At 39.6% G+C, this 22,912-nt stretch overlaps 1 protein-coding gene across 15 annotated transcripts in view; it reads left to right on the top strand.

The window, feature by feature from the left end:
* nfia (nuclear factor I/A) overlaps positions 1-22,912 on the top strand; it is a 678,190-nt gene that overhangs the window by 552,851 nt on the left and 102,427 nt on the right. For 9 of the 15 annotated variants that reach the window (XM_055641846.1, XM_055641838.1, XM_055641837.1 and 6 more), the window contains 2 exons: positions 15,802-15,876; positions 17,188-17,316. The exons of 2 other annotated variants lie outside the window; for them this stretch is intronic. In XM_055641846.1, coding sequence (XP_055497821.1) covers positions 15,802-15,876; positions 17,188-17,316 — 204 coding nt within the window. The remainder of the gene's footprint in view (positions 1-15,801; positions 15,877-17,187; positions 17,317-22,912) is intronic. 4 more of the 15 variants (XM_055641840.1, XM_055641851.1, XM_055641847.1 and 1 more) reach the window with 2 other exon arrangements.

Below are 22,912 nucleotides of genomic sequence, written 5' to 3'. Positions count from 1 at the left end.
GCCAGCCTATTCTTTGTGCTATTAGAAGACTGAATCTTGTCTAGAGTCAGGATATTGGCCTCAATAATCTGTAGTCTAGAACTGCATATGAACTAGACAGTAGGTATCTTTTGTCTTGTAATTTATTTTTGTGACTTAGGCATTTCTGTAGAAATCATGTTCGCTGAGGCACAACCTTTGCACAACTTTGTGAGGTAGATGTTTTTTTTCTAATTATAATTATTTGTTTTTAAATAAATTGATTATCAGGTGAGCTAACTTGTCCTCTCGAGTTTCGGAAGGGATAGTCGAGCTTCACCAATTAAGTTAAAGTCTTTTGGCAAAGTAGTCTGAGGTGTGGACAAGCATAACATGATTGTAATATATTTGGATTATCAGAATAATAATATAATTTCTGGCAAAGATTAGAATATGTGGAATCGGGGGGTTGGATGCGGAATAGAGCCAGAATAAAAGCAAACTATCTACAAAGCAGGGGATAAAGTTGAGGTTGGATCTGCAGATTGGCAGTGATGTTGTTCACCATTTTTATTAGCAATTTGTACGAGAATGAGAAGTACAATTTCAAAATTTACAGTTGGTATCAAATTAGGGATAAAACCATTACTAAGTAATGATCCCAAAAATATTAATAGAAATGCCAAAAGGATGTGTAAACTAGTAAATTAACGTGAAGATATACATGAGGGTGAGCCGTGAAGCTGCGTGCTCCCTGACAAATAGTCTTAATGGAATAAAGTGATCACAAAACATAACAATGCAAGCAATAAAATTACTTGAAAGCTTTGAATTTATTTTCTAAAGAATTGAAAATGAGCAGCAGAAAAGCTATTTAAACTCTTGAGGAATCTTGGTTAATCCACACATAGAACTGCACTATTCTCTGTATTGCAGAATAGATATAGATTCCTAATGGATTTCCTACGGATAATGTCATATGCGCAGAGCTCTCTCAGAGGACTCAACATTCAGGAGCTCTTTTCTCCAACAATAGAAGGCTGAGGAGAGTTCTAGTAGATATTGTAAAAGGAATTTGATGAAATAGATGTTTTGACTGGTAATATTTCCCAAACTAGAAGTCGTGAGTAGTGGAAACCAAGAGAAACCTCCACCATAATAATTGCTCACAATAAGAGCAGCTGCCAGCAGACGTGGTTGACTCAAAAAACATAGATATATTTATGAGAAAATTAAATAAGTGCAAGCAGGAGAGACTAAATCAATTCGCTGATGAGGTTAGATGAAGTGGGTTGGAAGGAAGAACACATGGAATAGATATATGGGCATAGACTTCCTGATCTAAATGCCTTGTTACTCTCCAACATACAATTGTGTTAGAAATTAATGTAACTCGTTACATATCAGTCATAAATATGACAGTTAGTTATCTCATATAGGCCATCAGGTCACACACCTACCACAACCAAACAAGGGTTGCTGAGCGAGCATTGTGATGAGCACACAGATCTATTCAGGTTTCCTAATCAAGCTCTTTGACTAATTGTATTGTGTTGTTCACGGTGAAGGCTCATTATGGGCAGCAGAGAATATGTGGTACAATTTCTTTTATTTTACAAAGTACTGCCAATCATCGATGGGAAAAAAAACCCCACTAAGAATTCAGCTGGGTGAATGACAGGTTGAGGACAAGTTGATTTGTCTGTTGAGTTAGAAGACTTAGTAGAAGAAAAAAAAATCCACTGCTGTACAGTAATAAGGTCTGGAGAGAAAATGCTGACACAGCTGCAATTTGATTTCAGCCGACAAAACCATTGCAGGAGTTCATCATTCAGGTTTGCAGCTCAGCTCATTCTGGAAGGTTGGAGTATTAATGATATTACTTTTTGTTCTAGGTATTAGGCAGCTTTCCACCGAAATGAAAATTGTCCCCTTTTTAAATATAAGCAGCAGACCTAATGAATGTGCACAAAACTGCTAAGACTTAATTTTAGATCCATGCAAAATATCAGAGTTTTCCCCTGCATGTGCACCAAACATTATTGTAAATAAAATAATTCCTGGAGACAATAATTCTGTCAAATAATTTACCACTACATTAAAATGCTTTTATTCAGTAAGTTGATATTCAGATAAATCTTTTTTTGTTTTTGTTTATGGAACTATTTTGATGAATGTTCCTGTCACCTACTTCTTTCTGTAGGCGTACGGGCTGGGATTACACAGGTTAACTGTGCAATCATTCAAAATTCATTCTTTGCCTAGTTAACTCATTTAATCTTCTGATGGAGAACACTTGGGACTTAGTTGCCATCCACTGAAATGCTTAATAGGGTTCATTATTGATTGGCTAGTTATCAGTATGTAACTGAAGCACCCAAGCTAACTTTGTTTTTGTTTAACTATGATACATTCTATGGACAAGAACGAGATTGTCTGAACATTTATCTGAATGGATATCTTGGCTCACAACTGTTATCTTCAGCCTACCACAATATTGGACCGTTTATGTATGTCAAAAACTAATCTCCATTCATTGTTTCTGTTTTCGACATTGATCGAAGAGCTACATTCCAGAGTGAAGTAAGAATTATTATCCTTGATATTAAGGTGTATGTTGACCCAGTGACCTTTTAAAGAGTTTTTGTAAAACCTGATAAGTCATAGGACAGACCTCTTACTGGATGGAGTTAAAGCTTGCACACAGGAAGATATTGGTGCATTATGAAGGTTAACCATCCCAGTACTAGGATATCATTACAAGGTTTCAAGGCAAGGACCTAAACTCATTCAGCTTCAGCATCTTCAATTAATAAGCATCATAAAATTCAGAATGGGATTGCTCACTGATGATTGTGCAACATTCAAGTCAATTGACATCATCACAGCAAATAAAATAATCCATACTTCAGCATACATTTAAACAACTATCATTTATAGGCCGATAGGTGCCAAATAACATTCACACTGCATAAGTCCATGAATGTTTTCAATACGAGAAAGTTTAATCATTAACCTCTGACATGGCATTACCATGAAGAGGATCCCACGTCTAGGGCATTAGTATTAAGTCATACAAAAAACTAGCCTAACTATTTAATCTGTTTGAGTTAGGGGCCTCAAAGCATAGCACAGTAGCACGTCGGTGGAGGTGCTGCCTTACAGCGCTAGAGACCAGGGTTCGATCCTGACTATGTACTGTCTGTACCGAGTTTGTACATTTCTCCCTGTGACCATGTATGTTTTCACTGGGTGCTCTGGTTTCCTCCCAAATGCCAAAGATAAGCAAGTTTTAGCTTAATTGACTTTTGTAAATTGTCCCTAGTGCGTAGGATAGAACGAGTGTAGAAATGATTGTTGGTCAGCATGGACTCACCGTTTCCATGCAATTTCTTTAAACTAAACTGAACAATTGAACTGGGGGGAAAAAATTCACAGTGATCCCCTTATCTTGCCAGTGAATTTGAAGGATTTTACACAAATGACATAGGTGATGAGATGTGCTCCATTGCACTACTTCCATCAGTTCCTTATTTCAAATTAAATCAGCTATGCAACTGTAGATTAGTGTGGCTCTACTATATATATATATCACCACACAGATTATGCATGCTGCACATTCCTTATGTAGTTCAGTCCGGATCTTCATCCCTACCCTCCCATAAGCCAGCGTAAGCCTGCGTGTCTCTCTCTCTCTCTTTTAGATTAGATGTATGCCATGGAGACGAAAGCACAAGGTGCTTCCTCTGGGGAATTACAAATAAAAGACTACAAGTTCTAAACTCTATGTGTGAGTCTGATCATTTCAACATGGTGTCAGAAGTGGGATAGTGTGGTCATTTAATGGCAGTGTTTAAATCTTTAGGATTGATGCAAATCTGTATCTCTTCCTTATTCAGTTTTGTTGCTACTTACATGGTTGAGACTCAATCCGATGGGTCAACGGCAGGGGCAATCACACCCATAGTCACCATTCTGTCGAGTTCACTTTGTACGCGATCCCGCATAGCATGGGGAATCCGGTGTGCCGTACGGTCAACTGGGAGGACCTCCGGGTCAGTCGTAATTGTGTACCTGATGGGTAACTTGCCCAGCTTGTCATCAAAAAGACTTCCATATTCCGTAAGACTTCCGTATCAGTGGAAGATGTTGCAGTGCAGCTGAGCAAGGCAACTGTATTCACAGTTCTAGATGCCAAGAATTTATCCTGGTAGATTCCCTTGGATCACAACTCCTCCAATTTAACCACTTTCAGCACACCCTTTGGACGTTACAAATTCCTCCGTATGCCATTCGGCATAAGCTCAGCAAGTGAGTATTTCAGCACACTATAGAACAATTATTTGCAGGATACCCACGCTCCATCATAGTTGATGAAATTCTTGTTGCTGGAGAAACTGTCCAAGAAAACTACGCAAACTTAAAGAAAGTTCTGGACCGTGCTAAAGAAATCAACCTCAAGTTGAACCCCCTACAGTGCAAATTCAGAGTGAACAAGGTGAACTACGTAGGACATGTGTTCCCTAAAGACCAAAGATCCTAGAGGAGCAAGATAGACCACTCCTTCGAAATTCAATGGGCTGGCGTGTAGTACGTGACGGAACGTCACGGCCGCCATTTTTCAATGCGACACGCGACTTCCGGTATGCCGCCCGCTGTGATCCTAAGCAAAGATCCTCGAGTATCTTGTAGCGGGAACAGCCCCCTCCTTTGCGTAGTTTCCCTTGCATTGTATTGCTTTAACACACACTGCACAAAATTAAATTTAACGTATACATATTATATATATTTATATGAATGTGTGTCTGTGTGTGAGAGGCAAGTTAGAGATAGTTAAGTTTATTCTCATGGATCAAAAGCAACTTTGATTTAAATAATCACTATTAATTTATTTGTCTTGTAAGATGATATACATAAACCATAAAGGCAATTATATATATAATTATATAGTAATAATATATATATGCATATATATATTTATACACACATATATATACACATACATATATACACACATACATATATACACATACATACGTATACACATACATATGCACACATACAAATACACACATACATATGGATACATTTATATGCATACATACACACATATAAACATATATATACATACGTATATACACACATACATATACAGGCATATACACACATACATGCATATATATACACATACATATATATTTATACATATGATTAACATGTAGAGGAACCAACGAGAGAGCAGGCTATTTTAGACTGGGTATTGAGTAATGAGGAAGGGTTAGTTAGCAATCTTGTTGCCCCTTGGGCAAGAGTGACCATAATATGGTTGAGTTCTTCATTAGGCAGGCAGTGACTAGTGGGGTACCGCAAGGCTCAGTGCTGGGACCCCAGCTATTTACAATATATATTAATGATCTGGATGAGGGAATTGAAGGCAATATCTCCAAGTTTGCGGAGGACACTAAGCTGGGAGGCAGTGTTAGCTGTGAGGAGGATGCTAGGAGACTGCAAGGTGACTTGGATAGGCTGGGTGAGTGGGCAAATGTTTGGCAGATGCAGTATAATGTGGATAAATGTGAGGTTATCCATTTTGGTGGTGGAAAGCAGACTATTATCTAAATGGCGGCCGACTAGGAAAAGGGGAGATGCAGCGAGACCTGGGTGTCATGGTACACCAGTCATTGAAAGTAGGCATGCAGGTGCAGAAGGCAGTGAAGAAAGCGAATGGTATGTTAGCTTTCATAGCGAAAGGATTTGAGTATAGGAGCAGGGAGGTTCTACTGCAGTTGTACAGGGTCTTGGTGAGACCACACCTGGAGTATTGCGTACAGTTTTGGTCTCCAAATCTGAGGAAGGACTTTATTGCCATAGAGGGAGTGCAGAGAAGGTTCACCAGACTGATTCCTGGGATGTCAGGACTGTCTTATGAAGAAAGACTGGATACACTTGGTTTATACTCTCTAGAATTTAGGAGATTGAGAGGGGATCTTATAGAAACTTACAAAATTCTTAAGGGGTTGGACAGGCTAGATGCAGGAAGATTGTTCCCGATGTTAGGGAAGTCCAGGACAAGGGGTCACAGCTTAAGGATAAAGGGGAAATCCTTTAAAACCGAGATGAGAAGAACTTTTTTCACACAGAGAGTGGTGAATCTCTGGAACTCTCTGCCACAGAGGGTAGTTGAGGCCAGTTCATTGGCTATATTTAAGAGGGAGTTAGATGTGGCCCTTGTGGTGGCTAAGGGGATCAGAGGGTATGGAGAGAAGGCAGATACGGGATACTGAGTTGGATGATCAGCCATGATCATATTGAATGGCGTTGCAGGCTCGAAGGGCCGAATGGCCTACTCCTGCACCTAATTTCTATGTTTCTATGTTTCTATTATTTTCCAACGATCAATAGATTTACGATCAGTTCCTGTGGATTGGAGGATAGCTAATGCTATCCCACTTTTCAAGAAAGGAGCGAGAGAGAAAACGGAGAATTACAGACCAGTTAGCCTGACTTTGGTGGTGTGAAAGATGCTGGAGTCAATTATTAAAGATGTAATAATGGGGCATTTGGATAGCAGTAAAAGGATTAGTCCAAGTCAACATGGATTTATGATTTTACAATGCATTTAAGCCTCTCCCATTTTTATGAGATGAATTCCTGGAATATGTAGGAAGTTTATTGTAACCTAGTGCTACTTGCCTGAACAATGGATGATATATCACTTAAATGCAATTGTTTTCAGTTGTGTGGAGAGACCTGTATATTGAAAATGCGTTTTGCCTCTAATATGTCAATTTACCTTAAATGTAGAAGAGCTTATTAAAATCTTCTTACAAAGACCATTAAGTATTTTCTATCTATCCTCTTTTGGACCCAAGGCATAGCAGAGCTGCCAACTCTCACGAAGAGGTAAGGGAGGGAGAGATGGAAGGGAGGGAGAGAGGGAAGGGAGGGAGATCGCGAAGAGAGGGGGAGAGAGAGAGAGAGAGAGAGAGAGAGAGATCGAGAGATCGAGAGAGAGAGGGGAGCGAGAGATCGAGAGGAGGGGAGAGAGAGATCGAGAGAAGAGAGGGAGAAGGGGGGAGAGGGAGAAGGGGGGAGAGGGAGAAGGGGGGGAGAGGGAGAAGGGGGGAGAGGGAGAAGGGGGGAGGGAGAAGGGGGGGGAGGGAGAAGGGAGGGACAAGGGGGAGAGGGAGAGTGGAACGATAGCACATTATAACGCGCAGCCGTCCCATTCCGACCAAAGATTATAGAGCAGAGCTCCACTAGTATCTTTGATTGCGGCCGCCGCCACCGAACCCCCCGACCCACCATTGCACCCAAAGATGATAGAGCAGAGTTATATAATATTTGATTGCACCCTTCTTCACGGCGGGCTTGTGATCTTTGCTTGTGATGTCTTGTATGTATGTGAGTGTTGTTTGCTATGTCCCTATGTTCGAGGAATATAATGGGTAACAGCCGCCCATTCTCGGACTTGAATCTGAGCTCGAAAAATCTCCTGGTCACTGGACCTAATGTGTCCGCGGGCCATATTGTGAAGACTAATCCCTTACAAAACAAAACCAAAAACGTACAGAAGTGTTAAAATTGTCTTTATTATTATGGTAAGTAAAGAACTATTAAAAATAAGTCTAATAACTTTCTAATGTACCGACAAACCCAGTTTCCCAATGGCCGTTGATGGGAGAACAGAAAATAACATTTTCACGACAGAATATCGACTGAAAATAATAAAAATATTTTCTCACCTTTCTTTTTTATTGGGGAACCTAAATAATGACAGGTTGGGTCGTTTAGATTTACAATTAGAATACTTGATAGCAGAGCAGTGAGATGAAATTTAGATAAGGACGCCATGACAGTGTGGGGGAAGCCCAATAAATGCCTCGAAAAATGGCGTCGACGATCACACACGTCATACTACGCGTTTTTCGAGGAGTGGTCTATCTTGCTCCTCTAGGATCTTTGCTAAAGACGGCCTTAAACCCAATCCATCAAAGACCATTGCAATCAACGGGTTATCAACGAGACGTGGTCAGCCTGCAGAGATTCCTTGGGATGGTAAACTACTTGGAGAAATTAATTCCAAATCAGTGAACTATTGGCCCCACTGCACCAGCTAACCCACAAAGGCATTGTTTGGTCCTGGCTTGAACAGCAGCAAAGGGCGTTCAACACTATCAAACAACAAATGTCTTGTGCACCCACCCTCACCTACTTTGATGTTAGACTACCTGTCACATTGACTTGTGATGCCTCGCAGTACGGTTTAGCAGCAGCTTGCCTCCAAGATAACGGAGACGGCAACAGGCCTGTTTCCTATGCTTCTCGCAGCATGACCGACACGGAACAACGCTACGCTCAGATTGAAAAGGAGCTCCGAGCGGTTGTTTTTGCTTGCAAGAAGTTTAATGACTTTATCTTCGGGAATAAGGTCACGATTGAGACTGACCATCAACCCCTAATCAGCATTCTGAGCAAACCGATACATGCTTCTCCAGGACACCTCCAACGTATGTTGCTACAGCTACAGAAGTATGACATAGTTCTAACCTACAAACATGGCAAGGACATGCACCTGGCCGACACCCTGTCACGTGCTCCACGGAAGACCTGCGAGGGTTCATCCACAACAGATGACAGCTTCCTTGTCATGACTGTCTCCTACGTTCCTTCATCCTGTTTGGAGGACCTGGTTGCCTACACTGCTGCTGACGATACTTTACGATTGCTCTCCTCCGTCATTAAGCGCGGTTGGCCAGACAAGCAGTACAAAACTACCACTCCCAATCCGGCCCTTTGCCGCTCGTGATGAACTAGTACTACAAGAGGACATTATCGTAAAGGGCCACAAAGCTGTAATTCCTGCCTCCTTACACAGCAAGTACTTTGATGCCGTGCATGCGGGGCACCCAGGTACTCAGGCAACTATCCTGCATGCGAAAAGCACGTTTTTCTGGCCTGGCATGGCCGATTACATTCATGAGAAGGTGAAATCTTGTGCAGTGTGCAACAGGTTGACACCACACCAACAAAAGCAGCCACTTCCCTCACACCCGGTTCCCACCTCCCATGTCCACAGTGGCAACTGACATTTTTGAGTGTGATGGCTAACAATACCTGGTTCTCGTCAACATATTCCGGATGGTTTGACATTGATCTAATCAGTAGCCCCACCTCTGCAGGGGTAGTCCAGAAGCTGGCACGCCATTTCTCTGATCACGGGTTTCCGTATCAGTTACTGTCAGACAATGGCAGTCAATTTACCAGCCAGGAATTTCAAAGACTTTGCTACATGCTGGGGTTTTCGTCACATCACCAGCAGCCCCGAATACCCACAGTCAAAAGGGCTAGCTGAACGTGTCGTCAGGAGTGCCAAACAAGTGATGGAACGATCCCTCAGGGCAAAATCAGACTTGTACCTGGACCTGCTTAACCTGCACAACATGTCCCGCGACCCAATATTGGGTTCACCCGCTCAGCATTTAATGTCAAGGCATTCTCCATTTACGTTATTCCTCATCCCCAGTGTGAAAATCCCTGAATGCCAGCTATAATTCTTACTGCAAGGATCAAGTAGTGCAGTGACAGAGTGTAAATTTTCATGAAACTGACAATTTGGAGGCAAAGCAATTGCAGCTATCAAATTTATAAATTTGTTTATTTTGTTAGAGTTGAATGGAGTAGGAACTTTCCATTGCTTAGTCACCCAGGTACTTTAAGGGAGCAACCAGCACTGACTATGAAGGTAGACAAAAATGCTGGAGAAACTCAGCGGATGAGGGAGCATCTATGGAGCGAAGGAATGGGTGACGTTTCAGGTCGAGACCCTTCTTCAGACGCTGCCTCACCCACTGAGTTTCTCCAGCATTTGTGTCTACCTTGGATTGTTCCAGCATCGGCAGTGCCTTCTTAAACATCACTGACTATGAGTTTGTTTTATCCATTTGGATGTTGGCCCAGATATTGCTGGTAAGTGCAAATATCAGCGGGGTTTCACCAAACATCTCCTGTCCTGTGCTAAGTCCCATTGGGTCCAATGGAAGAGCCTTCCGTTCAGATATTCCTTAGCATTTAGACTGGGGAATCTGCTCTCATATCCAGCACCAAGTTGAACCTGCCACAAACTGAACAGAAAACAGGTGGCAGGTCTCTCCGCATCAGTATAGGGAGAATACAGCCAGACCTACAGGGCATTTTCACTTCTGTTTTCCAGTAACTGCCATATTTTGTCTTTGCCTTATTAAGATTTGAATAGGAAAATCAGCAGAGCTGGATCCCGGTGAACTAACCCAGACCGTGTAGTACCTGACAATATGTGTAGGAAGGAACTGCAGATGCTGTCTGACCCGTTGAGTTATTCCAGCATTTTGTGTCTACCTGATTATATGTGTTGGGTCAGGTGCAAAAAAAATTGCAGTTTATCCTGGCTCAATATAGGTCAGATAACAGCAGGCCAACTCTTTATAATTAAGTACTTTAATTAGTGCCTGGCTACCTGTCCTAAACCTGCAAGGACCCAGTAATGATGTGTTGGGTTTGAATTCAGTTTAGGTATCAAAACAGTTACAAGTACCTGGACTTGCTTTGGAATCTGGTCGACAAGGCTAGTTTCAAGTTGGATTTTAATGTTATGCCCCAGCAAAGTGATGATTGGGTTTTAGGTCCCACAAATTTACATCTCTGCCCATTTGGTATTTTTTAAAAGAATGAAATGAGAAACTTGCATCACATCTGAGTAGGTTAAACCATGTTGCTGAGGTGGGTCAGTTCCTGTATTAAAGCTGTCCTTTAAAAATGTTGGTAAGGTTAGTTATGTCTTTAAAAAAAAATAATACAAGTTTTGCTGGATACAGAGAAAGCAGAAACTCTTACTATCACTAGTTTTTCTATAAAAGGCCTGTCAGTATTATTTTGTTCAATTTTATCTTGTTCAGATGTAGCAATGAGGTTGGCATTGCATTTCATGACTACAGTCTCAAGCTGTTTAACCAACAGAATAGCTGCACTTTTTTTCCTTTTTGTTGCTTGACATTCAACAATACTATGATAATCGGTGTCTGTGTGCAGATGTTAAATAATCTGAAGAACACCAGCTTCAGTGTTTATATAGCATCCCCTCTGTGCATGTTGTCAACCATTCACGTTCTGTTTCCTATATAGAACAGTCTGGGTCAGGAGCCAATCTCTGCAAAAGACTTTTCAATAGTTTTACTAATCATTCCATAATTTATTGTATCTCTGCAAAGAATATTTCTAATTCCTTACACAGCACTGCAATTTATATTTGACTTCATTTCATCTCCCGTACATCCTCAGTATGGAATTTTCATTTCACCATATTCTTTCCTCGGAGCTCAGAAATATGGACCTTTTCCCTTTATCTACAAATTACTGAAACACACTCATGCAGTTCACATGACTGTTTCTAGTTCTGCATTGTGTGTCGTGCTCCCAGTTGCATGTTCTTTTCTGAATTTAAATTCCCCATTATTAATGGCCATGCCTCAGCTGCCACACCTCTCGCCCCAGAATTCCTTCACTAAAACATTTCAAAACGTCTGTCTCTGTTTCTCCCTTTAAGGCAATTATTCAAACCTTTTTCTTTTACCAAACATTTGGTCATCTTATCAATATCTCCTTTTTTGGCTAATTGTGAAGATTTGATTGTCAACGCCCTTGTAAATGCACTTGTGTATTTTATTGAGATTCATAATGTTTGCGTTGGAACTGCGGGTTGACAAACCTCCAGGCCTTGATAATCTTCATCCCACAATCTTAAATTAAGTGACAAGTAAGATAATTAATGCATTGATTTAATTTTCCCAAATTGCCTAGATTTGAGGAAGATTCCATTAGATTAGAAAGTAGAAAATGTTTTAATCAAAAATGGAGGAAAACAAAAAGCAGAAAACATTAAGCGGCATAATATGGTATAATATCTATCTCAGGGAAAATATTAGAACTTATTATGAAATATGTTATAATGTGGCACTTAGACAATGTTATCATGGTTTTGTAGTATTTAGTGAATAGTGTTTGTCCAATTCATTGCAGCGTTTAAAATAGTAACTTGTGATGTGGATGAAGAAGAATTGGAAGGTACGCTACCTTCAATCTCCAGTAGATATTTGATAAGGTGCCACATGAAAAGCTATTGTGGAGAATAAAATGCATGGTTAGGAGATGAATGGCTGTGAGTAAAGTTTGCCTTGTGAACAAGAAACAGAAGGTAGAGATAAATGGGTCTTTTTCTGGTTGGCAAGATGGAAGAATTGGTGTGCCAAGGGGATCAATCTTCAACTTGTTACTGTTTATATAAATGACTTGGATAAAGGAATCAAATATATATTCAAGAGAGTTAAATTTAGCTCTTATGGTTAAAGAAATCGAGGGATAGGGGGAAATAGCAGGAATGGGGTACTGGTTTTAGATAATTAGCCATTATCATATTGAATGGCGGTGCTGGCTCAAAGGGTCAAATGGCCTACTCCTGCACCTATTTTTCTATGTTTCTATATCACTACATTTTCTGATGATGGATAGATAGGAAAGTTAATTGTGAAGAGACTAAGAGGGAGCTACAATGGAATTCAGATAGAAGAGTTGGCAGATTTCTGAAAAAAGGAGTATTAATTAGGAGAATATGAAATTGTAATAAAAGAAGCATAGTATCTGAATGGTGAGAAATTGCAGAGCATGGAAATGCAGAGACATGAACATCTTGATAAATGTTTAATTTAGTTTAGAGATACAGCATGGAAACAGGCCCTTTGGCCCACCAAGTCCATACTAACCATCAATCATCCTTTCACACTAGTTCTATGTTATCCCATTCCCTACAATCAGGGGCCACTTACAGAGACTGAGGGAGGAAACCAGAGCACCCGGAGGAAAACCACATTGTCACAGGGAGAATGTGCAAACTTCACACAGACAGCACCCAAGGTCAGGATCGAACACCGGTCACTGACGCTGTCAGGCAGCAGCTTTACCAGGTGTGCCTTTGTGCCGCCAATGATTTGCAAAAGATTAATATGCAAGTTTAGCAAATAATTAGGAAAGCTAACGTTATTGTTGATTGCGAGAGGAATTGAATACAAAAGTAGGGAGGTTCTCTTTTCAGTTCCAATTGGGCATTGGTTGGTCCTCATCTTGAATACAGTGCAGGATGACTTAAGGAAAGATGTTAATACATTGAAAGTAGTTTGGAGAGGGATTGCTATTGTATGTGAGATGGTTAGGTTGGCTAATGTGGAAAGCTGGGTCATTTAACCACATATCAACTGAGGCTTACAAGGGTGATGGGGAACATTATTGAAATACATGTGATCCCGATGGTCTCAGCAGGGTGGATGTAAGGAAGCCTTTGGACATTCTTCAACTAGAGGTCACAGTTATTAAAATAGAGGATCCCCCATTTGACAGAAATTAGATGATTTTAGTTTCACTCAGAGGACCATAATTCTTTGGAACTCTTTTCTTCACATGGTGGCAGAAGCAGAACCTTTCAATCATTTTAAGGTAAACTAGATATGTCAGAAGGCAACCCACTGATTCCAGTATCTTGTCCAGTAAACTATCTCCTTCATCATAGACTCAAGAGCTTTTTTTTTCTTGATTCACTTGTAGCAGTGCTGACGAGCAGGGTGATCTGTTGTCCACTGAAGCAGGGCAGATTAAGCTCCTTTGCATTTCTTCACCAACATCTGAAATAAATGGTTGCCAAAAACATCAACTGATAGTAACTTAGCAGAAAAGTTAAGTCAATAACATTTGCAGCAAACATGTAGGCAGTAATCCAGATGTATTACTACTGGATTACTACTCTATATAAACTTCCAGTGTCCTAAGCAAATATATATTGTTAATCTGTGGGGTAATAGTTAGTATTTCTTTTGCCTCCTTTCCCAAGGTTAATTTACGCAACTTTCATTTTCCTGCACTGTCGTCATGGTAAGAATGTTGCCCAAAGGAAGCATGCATGATAATATTGTGATTTCCAAAGTAAAATTTAGCACTTTTCTTCTTAGCATAATATTCTTATCTGTTGTTCAACTGTGACTGACAGACCACAATTCAAACCCCAGGCCATGCTGAGTTATGTGACATAAGTGAGAAATTGATTCATTAGCCTGAAAGCTCTTTGTTAAAGAGAGATAAATTAACAAGGTTCTTCCCTATGATTTAGATGTTTTTTTTTTACTGCTAATGCATGACATTGGAGAAGGCAGAGGATTGAACTTGGATATTAAATACATATGATGGAAAAAGCAAGCCGTTGAGTTCTCCATGATACTTCTGCACATCACCAAATTTACCCCTGGCAGCTGGGATTTCAGCTGCTTTGGCCGTAATTTGGGTGCTTCTTAAAGCCTACTCTCCTTTAACCAAGCGTTTTATTGTCTCTCCTGATAACTCTATGGCTGAGCTCAAAATCAAAATTTTGATTTAAAGCTCTTTTGAATGGCCTTGGCTGGATTTAATATGACTAAGACATTATATCAATTCAAGTTATTACAATGTGCCGGGTGTTTGAATAATTACGCTTGAACTTTTATTCGCAAATTATGAGCTGTTGCAATTTCAGATATGCCAATAGATAGATAGATCTGCCTATAGATTGGTTGAATGTAATCAGTTGTTGTCCGTAATGTACATAGTTGTGCAGTTATCCAAGGGCTTCAGGCTTATTTTAATTACTAAGGCCTTAAAATGATTTTTTTTTTTTCACTGTGAGGAAGTAGAGTTTTGGCAAATATCTGCAGACAATATTGGATGGAACAACTATTAGAATAAAGGATAAAGTGAACAATCTCAAAAGGCTACAGATGCTTAGTCCCTGTGGAAGAAGAGTATAATTTCCTTTTATCTTTTTATGCTTATCTGTTTTTGGGAAATGGCTTTCTCAGAATATAGCAGCAGAAATTTATAATACTTAATGTCAATTATCTGTTGAATGTAATAATCTTGAAATTGAGTAATAATCACAACACAAATTGATTCTAACCCTTGCTATTTCCTTTTTGCACATTTATTTATGGAAATAAACTTTCCCTCAAATTCTGGTTCACATCCTACAATAAATTGCAAAACTTGCATTTTATTTATGCATAAATGTTTTGCGTTCAGGATTTCCAGAAGTTAAGATAGTGCTCATTTTTGGAGGCAAATGTCTTGTCTTCATTATTTAATAACTTAAGTCACTTTGGAAAATTATTAATACCTTATCATTTGCATAATTACGGGTGTAATGGAATTCTGCAATCTTCAGTGATAAAGGATTGAATCATAAATTAGGTAAACCAAGCTGCATTTTACTGTCTGCAAAGGATTGTAATTTGCTGCAGTGTTAAACTTCAGATGAGTCGGTATGACCATAGGTAAATACTTTCCACCGTTTTATGTTTTATTGTGGGACTGATCTGGTAACATCACTTTCAGGAAGTGGTGTGATACTATTCTGACTGATAGAGAGCCCTACCTTTGCTACCTTCAGACCGTTAGGTCTGTGCCTAAAGTATTTTTAATGCCAGAATTTGAGGTATTCAATTATACAAAAAAAAATCCTTAATTCTGCCACCTTCTCACTGCTGTGTGAATATTGGCGAACAATTGAAAGCTTAACACATTGAATAGGGCAGTCAGCAATGGGTGCGTTGCATGACTTGTCTTTTAATTAGATGCAAAGTTAATAAGTATACAAGATGCCACAGTGTCAAACTCCTCTTAAATATGTTATTTAAAGCACATTTATCAGCATTTGAATTACTTAAACAATAGATTTATATATATCTATGTAGATACAAATTTGCTCCATTCCTCTGTGCTGCTTGTTTCTTTCAGATCCGGAATCATATTTCTTTAGTGACCTCACAAACTCAAAGGTCACACAACAGAAGTCTACAGATGTGCAATCAAGTAATTTTTTTTTTACAAATATTGAATTGTTTATGAAGCAAAGAGAGATTTGAAAGTGAACTGCAACATATCTGTATGCAACGTATGTGAGAGGATGAAAGCTGGATTATTATTGAAAACAGCAAAGATGAGTTTAATGTAGTTTCATTATGTACCTATTGATGTATCAGTGTTTCTGTGCCACAAGGGTATCCAAGTGAACCAGTTAAATAATGTCTAATGAAAATGCAGGAGCAAATAACTGGAGCTTTGCCACAGCTTCAGCGAGTGTCTGATGAGGGATCATTGGGCTTCTTGTGTTTGGACACAGCAGTACAATGTGTTTGGCTTGATATTATGTGGATCCTAGCAACATGTCACATCAACAGTGTAGTGTCTCACGTGGGGCTACTTGGAGCCTAGTAACACATCACAACAACAGATTGCGTCTGGCTGGTGATATGTAGTGCATAACAACACTCCATAGAAATGGTGTGACTCAGGGACCCTGGCATCTTAGCAACCTATCAAACCAGCAGAGTATGTCTGTCTTGAGGATATTGGAAGCTTAACAGTGCACCATAACATTGCTGTGTATGTGATTACATTGCCCAGCACAGTTGGGTCTGGGTAATACTTCACTTCCTCAAAAGTAAGTGCCCACAAACCAAAAACCTTTTTAAGAGAAAAAAAATCAAGCAAATTCAGAGTAACAGTACATTCTGATACTTATCTGGGCTAATTAATATCTTGCATTATCCACAGGGCACAAAAACTGTTTCACTCCTGACTTGACTTCTTTTACCAAATTGTAGGCTGCCAATTATGGTTTATGAGGCCAACTCCCCGGTAGACTATTTTGGATGTTTCCCAAATGGCTGTTCAGTTTTCTTGAATATGGTGTGAAGTAAATGTTCTCGGAATCCTTTGAAGCAAGTGAAAGTGTGACACTTCTGGCATTTTCGGTCTCAAAATCCAATGGAATTATTTTGCAGGTTTAGTTTAGATACCGGAGCATGGTTTATGAATGTAGCTCATCCTTGAAAACATTTTCTTGCATGCATACTCTTTTCTCTATTATTAACCTGACAAGGAATGTTGTTTGAAGTTGCTAAGTAAACATGCTGAGGCACCATAGAACGTGAATGATGCAGAATGCTTTTTGCGCTGCCTAACTCTTTCTGTCTGCAATCTCTTTCCCTTTTCCCTCCTCTTCTCTCTTCCCCCACTCATGCTGCTTTTGCACCCCTTTCCCTCCCCCTCCACATTGCACAGGCTGTCGTTTCATGACCGAGCATTATTAAAATTGCACTTATCAATCATTCTTGCCAGGAATGCCATCGCCTACTACATTAAAGAAGTCAGAGAAGTCTGGTTTCAGCAGTCCCACGCCTTCGCAGACCACCTCCCCTCGAACAGCATTTACACATCATCATCGGCCTGTGATTACAGCACCCAGAGGTGAGGCACGGCCGCTGAGAGCCCTTCCCTGTAGCTCCTACTAAAGAGTCTAGGGTCTTGGCCGAATAGCTTGTAGTTTGGTGCCTAAAGTTACTAGACAAGAAAATGATATATCTAGGAAATAAAATCCTTGTGTGTATCATGGGCTGTAAAACTGTGAGGTGGTGGATCTTTTTTTCCAGTTTGATTATAGAATTAGAGGGAAAAGATTCATAGTGATGATTTTTAAAGATTTTAAATTAAAAATTCAATGGTTTTGTTAACAGTTGGTTGCTTCCCATGTTTTCTGTCAATTCAGTGATTTTTTTTTTCATCAACTATTTTTATCCACGCTATATTTGAAAACCTCTTTCAATGACTTCATTACATGTGCCTATTATAATTTGCTGTGCCTGGTTGCTGTAATAATTAATGACACGTCTCAGCTAGATCATTTTCCATCTACATTTCCTTTCATCTTGTTACTAAAATTAAGGAATTACAAAAAATTGTTCAGGATAAGTGACTGTCTGCTAGATACAACCGAGGTCTTGACATTTTAGTGCGTTCAATTATCGTACATGTACAACTTTACCAATTAAAGATGAATTAATCCACCTTTTCCAGAATTTGGAATACGATTAGTCTTGATCTCTGGAATTTAAAATGTTAAACCACTAAAGAATTTTAAAAAATTCAATACAGGTGAACTTCATTTTTTTGAAAATGCTTGAAAATATTCCTCAGAGGTGAGAGATACAGTGCCCTCCATAATGTTTGGGGAAAAGACCAATAATTTATTTATTCGGCTCTGTACGCCACAATTTGAGATTTGTAATAATTACCCGTGGTTAAAGTGCACATTGTCAGAATTTAATAAAGACCATTTTTATACATTTTGGTTTCACCATGTAGAAATTACAACAGTCTCTATACATAGTCCCCCCATTTCAGGGCACCATAATGTTTGGGACACAGCAATGTCATGTAAATGAAAGTAGTCATGTTTAGTATTTTGTTGCATATCCTTTGCATGCAATGACTGCTTGAAGTCTGCGATTCATGTACATTACCAGTTGCTGGGTGTCTTCTCTCGTGATGCTCTGCCAGGCCTGTATTGCAGCCATCTTTAACTTATGCTTGTTTTGGGGGCTATAAAAGGCATGCTCAATAGGGTTCAGATCAGGTGATTGACTTGGCCACTCAAAAATTGACAGTTTTTAAAGCTTTGAAAAACTCCTTTGTTACTTTAGCAGTATGTTTGGGATCATTGTCTTGCTGTAGAATAAACCGCCGGCCAATGAGTTTTGAGGCATTTGTTTGAACTTGAGCAGATAGGATGTGTCTATACATTCAGAATTCATTATGCTACTACCATCAGCAGTTGTAAATTCAATGAAGATAAGTGAGCCAGTACCTTCAGCAGACATACATGCCCAGGCCATAACACCCCCACCACCGTGTTTCATAGATGAGGTGGTATGCTTTGGATCTTGGGAAGTTGCTTCTCTTCTGCTTACTTTGTCCTTGCCATCACTCCGATATAAGTTAATATTCATCTCATCTGTGCACAAGACCTTTTTCCAGAACTGTGGTTGCTCTTTTAAGTACTTCTTGGCAAACTGTAACCTGGCCATCCTATTTTTGCAGCTAACCAGTGGTTTGCATCTTGCAGTGTAGCCTCTGTATTTCTGTTCATGAAGTCTTCTGCGGACAGTGGTCATTGACAAATCCACACCCGACTGCTGAAGAGTGTTTCTGATCTGTCGGACAGGTGTTGGGGATTTTTCTTTATTATACAGATAATTCTTCTGTCATCAGCTGTGGAGGCCTTCCTTGGCCTGCAAGTCCCTTTGCAATTAGTATATTCACCAGTGTTCTCTTTCTTCTTAATGATGTTCCAAACAGTTGATTTTGGTAAGTCTAAGGTTTGGCTGATGTTTTATTCTAGTTTCTGTCTCATAACACCTTATTGGACTTTCATTGCCACAACTGGTCCCCATGTTGATAAGCATCAATAAAAGTTTCCAAATGTGATGGAAAGACTAATTGCTGAGAGCTCTCTTATATCTGCATTAAGGAGGCATTTATACACACCAGAGCAATTACCAACACCTGTTAAGTCGTGTGTCCCAAACATTATGGTGCCCTGAGAGACGATGTATGAACACCGTTGTACATTCTACATGGTGAAACCAAAATGTGTAAAAATACGCTTTAATAAAATCTGACAATGTGCACTTTAACCACATGTGATTTTCTCTAATAACAAATCTCAAATTGTGGAGTACAGAAGCAAATAAATAAACGATGGGTCTTTGTCCCAAACATTATAGAGGGCACTGTATGTCCAACTTACCATAACCCATGCTGTTTGCTTTATTTAGGTATAATCTTCAAACCTAATTTATATTTTCATATGCATGATGTATATAGATATTTCTGTCAGCAGAAGGATAGAGACAAATCCTGCCAATTGGTTTCAATGGATGTGTAAAAAGAATTGTAGTTCTTACAATTGAATGGAATGTGCTTAGCTTTGAAAATTGGTGCCGAGTAAACACCAGTATTTGCCCTTAAAATGTAATGGAGTGAAACACCTCTCCAAAATGGAATGATTAGATAAGTGTGCTACTGAACTCTATCATCCAGCAATGACATTCAAGGCCCAGTGGTGATGTCAATAGGTATCCCCGTAGGCACATGGTGCCCTGCTGATTCATTGTTTCAATATAGTCGTTATCATGAATTTGTTTATGATAAATGTATTAATGTAGCTGTGCCATGGAAGTATTAAGAAGCATGCTTTTAAAATACTGTTATTCACATGGTTGGACCTGGTTCTTGGTAATTCCATTAAGAGGTTTAGTTTAGAAATAGGGTAGAAATAGACCCTTCGGCCCACCGAGTCCGCACCGACCAGCGATCCCTGCACATTAACAATTTACATTTATACCAAGCAAATTAACCTACAAACCTGTACATCTTTGGAGTGTGGGAGGAAACCGAAGATCTTGGAGAAAACTCACGTGGCAACAGGGAGAACGTACAAACTCCATACAGACAGCATCTGTAGTCAGGATCAAACCTGGGTCTCCAGCGCTGCAAGCGCTGTAAGGCAGCAACTCTACCACTGCGCCACCGTGCCACACCTTTGTGTTGATTGGTGTCTATTGGATGGTAGTCCTACCCATAAAGAGACAAGTGGGTAAAATATTTATGTTCTCTTTGCTACATTAGTTTAAAGATGAAAAGGATCTTCAAAATAGTTGGAAAAGTGAATAATGGAGTCACAAGTGGAAGAAAGCCATTTCCCCCTGCAAGGACAAGGTCAAGCTCATTTAAGCAAGGTTCAGTTATCATTGGCAAAGACTTTATCCTTGACTTAAAAAAAAAATAACTTTAAGTTAAAGCAAATCTGGGGGTGGAGGAGAGCCTTGGGAGTGTAAACAGAAAGGTGGTATTCTCCATTGAAAATTCAACATCTGTTAAAACAGTGATGTTCGCTACATCGGACTTGAAGATATACTCATTCATTAATCAACGCAATTCCCTGCTGCACATTTCTGATTTTCCCACACTATGATGATATGGAGGAGGGGAGAGAGAGGGGAAGGCGTTTGCATGTGTGAGGTCTCTTCCCAAGTGTCACTTTATATTGTTCGTACTCCAATAATAGATAAATCTCCCCCTGACTTGTCATGTCCCCTTGCAAACTTATGTTTAGTACCTCCATTTAGTGAGATGACTGAAATTGACCACATCGCAAAATTGAAAATTGGTGTATGGCATTGTTCAAATGCTGTCTAGAGTTTTGAAAGCTAATCATAAATTATCAGTGTCATTTAAATATCATGCTATTACAAAACCAGTATATAAGATTTAAAACTGCAAATTCTAATGTTCTGCAGCAGAGAACCTATGCTGATGCCCTGATTAATTTTACTGCTTGTCTGCCTCATTGCCACCTTCCCCTCATCCAACAATGAACCATTGTACATTTCCTCGAGCATCATCTGCTATGATCTGTGCTTTTCACACCTTACATGTTCTTTGTACCTTTCCATATCTCGTTTCCCTCTCCTCAGAAAAAATCGTTACCTGACCCGCTGAGTTACTCCAGTATTTTGTGTCTTATCTTCTGACACATGAGCTGGTTGGCTTCTGCCTTTTTTGGATTTACTCTAAAGAAAGGATTGAAAAAAATCCAGCTGTTTTGTAAAAAATCGTTACCTGAAAATGTAGGTACCGGTTTTTACTTTTCAAAAGCATTTTTTTTTTTTTTTTTTAAAGCACAGAGTCAATAACTCATGTTCACTTTTTGATAACAATGCCACACTTCCAAACACTGAATGTTGTAAAAATGGGGTCATATCTTACAGCAGAGCAAATAAACCTGAAATATACTGGATAAGTTAGACTCCGGTTTATGTAATTTTTTTTGTAATGTTGAAGAAAAGAAATATGAAGTTGATTAGCATCTTATGTGACCATTACTTAGCATTTTTGTCTCTAAACCAGAAGGTTGTGGGCTCGTCTTACTCCAGGGCACAACCACATGATATGACACATCACTGCAGTCACATGAGGGAACTCCATTCCTTTAGTTGCTTGATGGCTTTCAGAGGAGATGCTAAACTGAAGCTCCAGTTCTTTTCCGGTTGTAAGTAAAACATACTGTTGCAATAGTGGACTCGTAGGAGCATACTTGTAGTATTTTAACCAACACGTATCCTGAAGCCCGATAACCAAAATGCAATAATCTGATCACTGTTACCTGTGGGGTCTGTTGCATTTAGGTTTGCTGTTGTATTGCTGTATGAGACTGCCAATAATAAACTTCAAAAGTACTATGATAGCTTGAAGTGTTTTATAACGCTTTCTATCATATGAGAAACAATAGTAGGTATATACTAATATACACATAAATTTATATTTATGATGCTGTGGAAACATTTGTTTTATTTTTATGTTTGGAGGTAAGAGGAATCTAATGTGTCCATATATCATTTTTATGGTGATTGTTTGGAATTTTTTATGAATGATCTTGAAGTTAGAACATTCCAATCTAGTTTGCTGCAGTTCACAATGTGCATAATGTGAATTAATTTACTACATTTATGTCTCAAAATGATGTTTAAATCAAATATCAAATTCATTTAGGGTTTAGCCACTCTGCCAACAACTAAAGTTATTTGTTCAAGAAGGAACTGCAGACGCTGGAAAATCGAAGGTAGACAAAATTTACTGGAGAAACTCAATGGGTGCGGCAGCATCTATGGAGTGAAGGAAATAGGCAACATTTCGGGCCGAAACCCTTCTTCAGACTGATGCAGGGTGGGGAGGGGGGGCGGGAAGAAGAAAGGAAGAGGAGGAGCCAGAGGGCTGAGGGAGAGCTGAGAAGGGGAGGAGACAGCAAGGGCAACCGGAAATTGGAGAAGTTAATGTTTAGACCACCGGGATGCAGACTGCCCCAATATGAGGTGCTGCTCCTCCAGTTTCCGGTGGTGCTCACTCTGGCAATGGAGGAGGCCCAGGACAGAAAGGTCGGATTCGGAATGGGAGGGGGAGTTGAAGTGCTGAGCCACAGGGAGATCAGGTTGGTTAATGCGGACCG

Source organism: Leucoraja erinacea, chromosome 10, assembly GCF_028641065.1.
Source record: "Leucoraja erinacea ecotype New England chromosome 10, Leri_hhj_1, whole genome shotgun sequence".
Taxonomy (NCBI): domain Eukaryota; kingdom Metazoa; phylum Chordata; class Chondrichthyes; order Rajiformes; family Rajidae; genus Leucoraja; species Leucoraja erinaceus.
The sequence above is the reverse complement of the archived record's forward strand: the minus strand, read 5'-3'. Positions and strand labels throughout refer to the sequence as shown.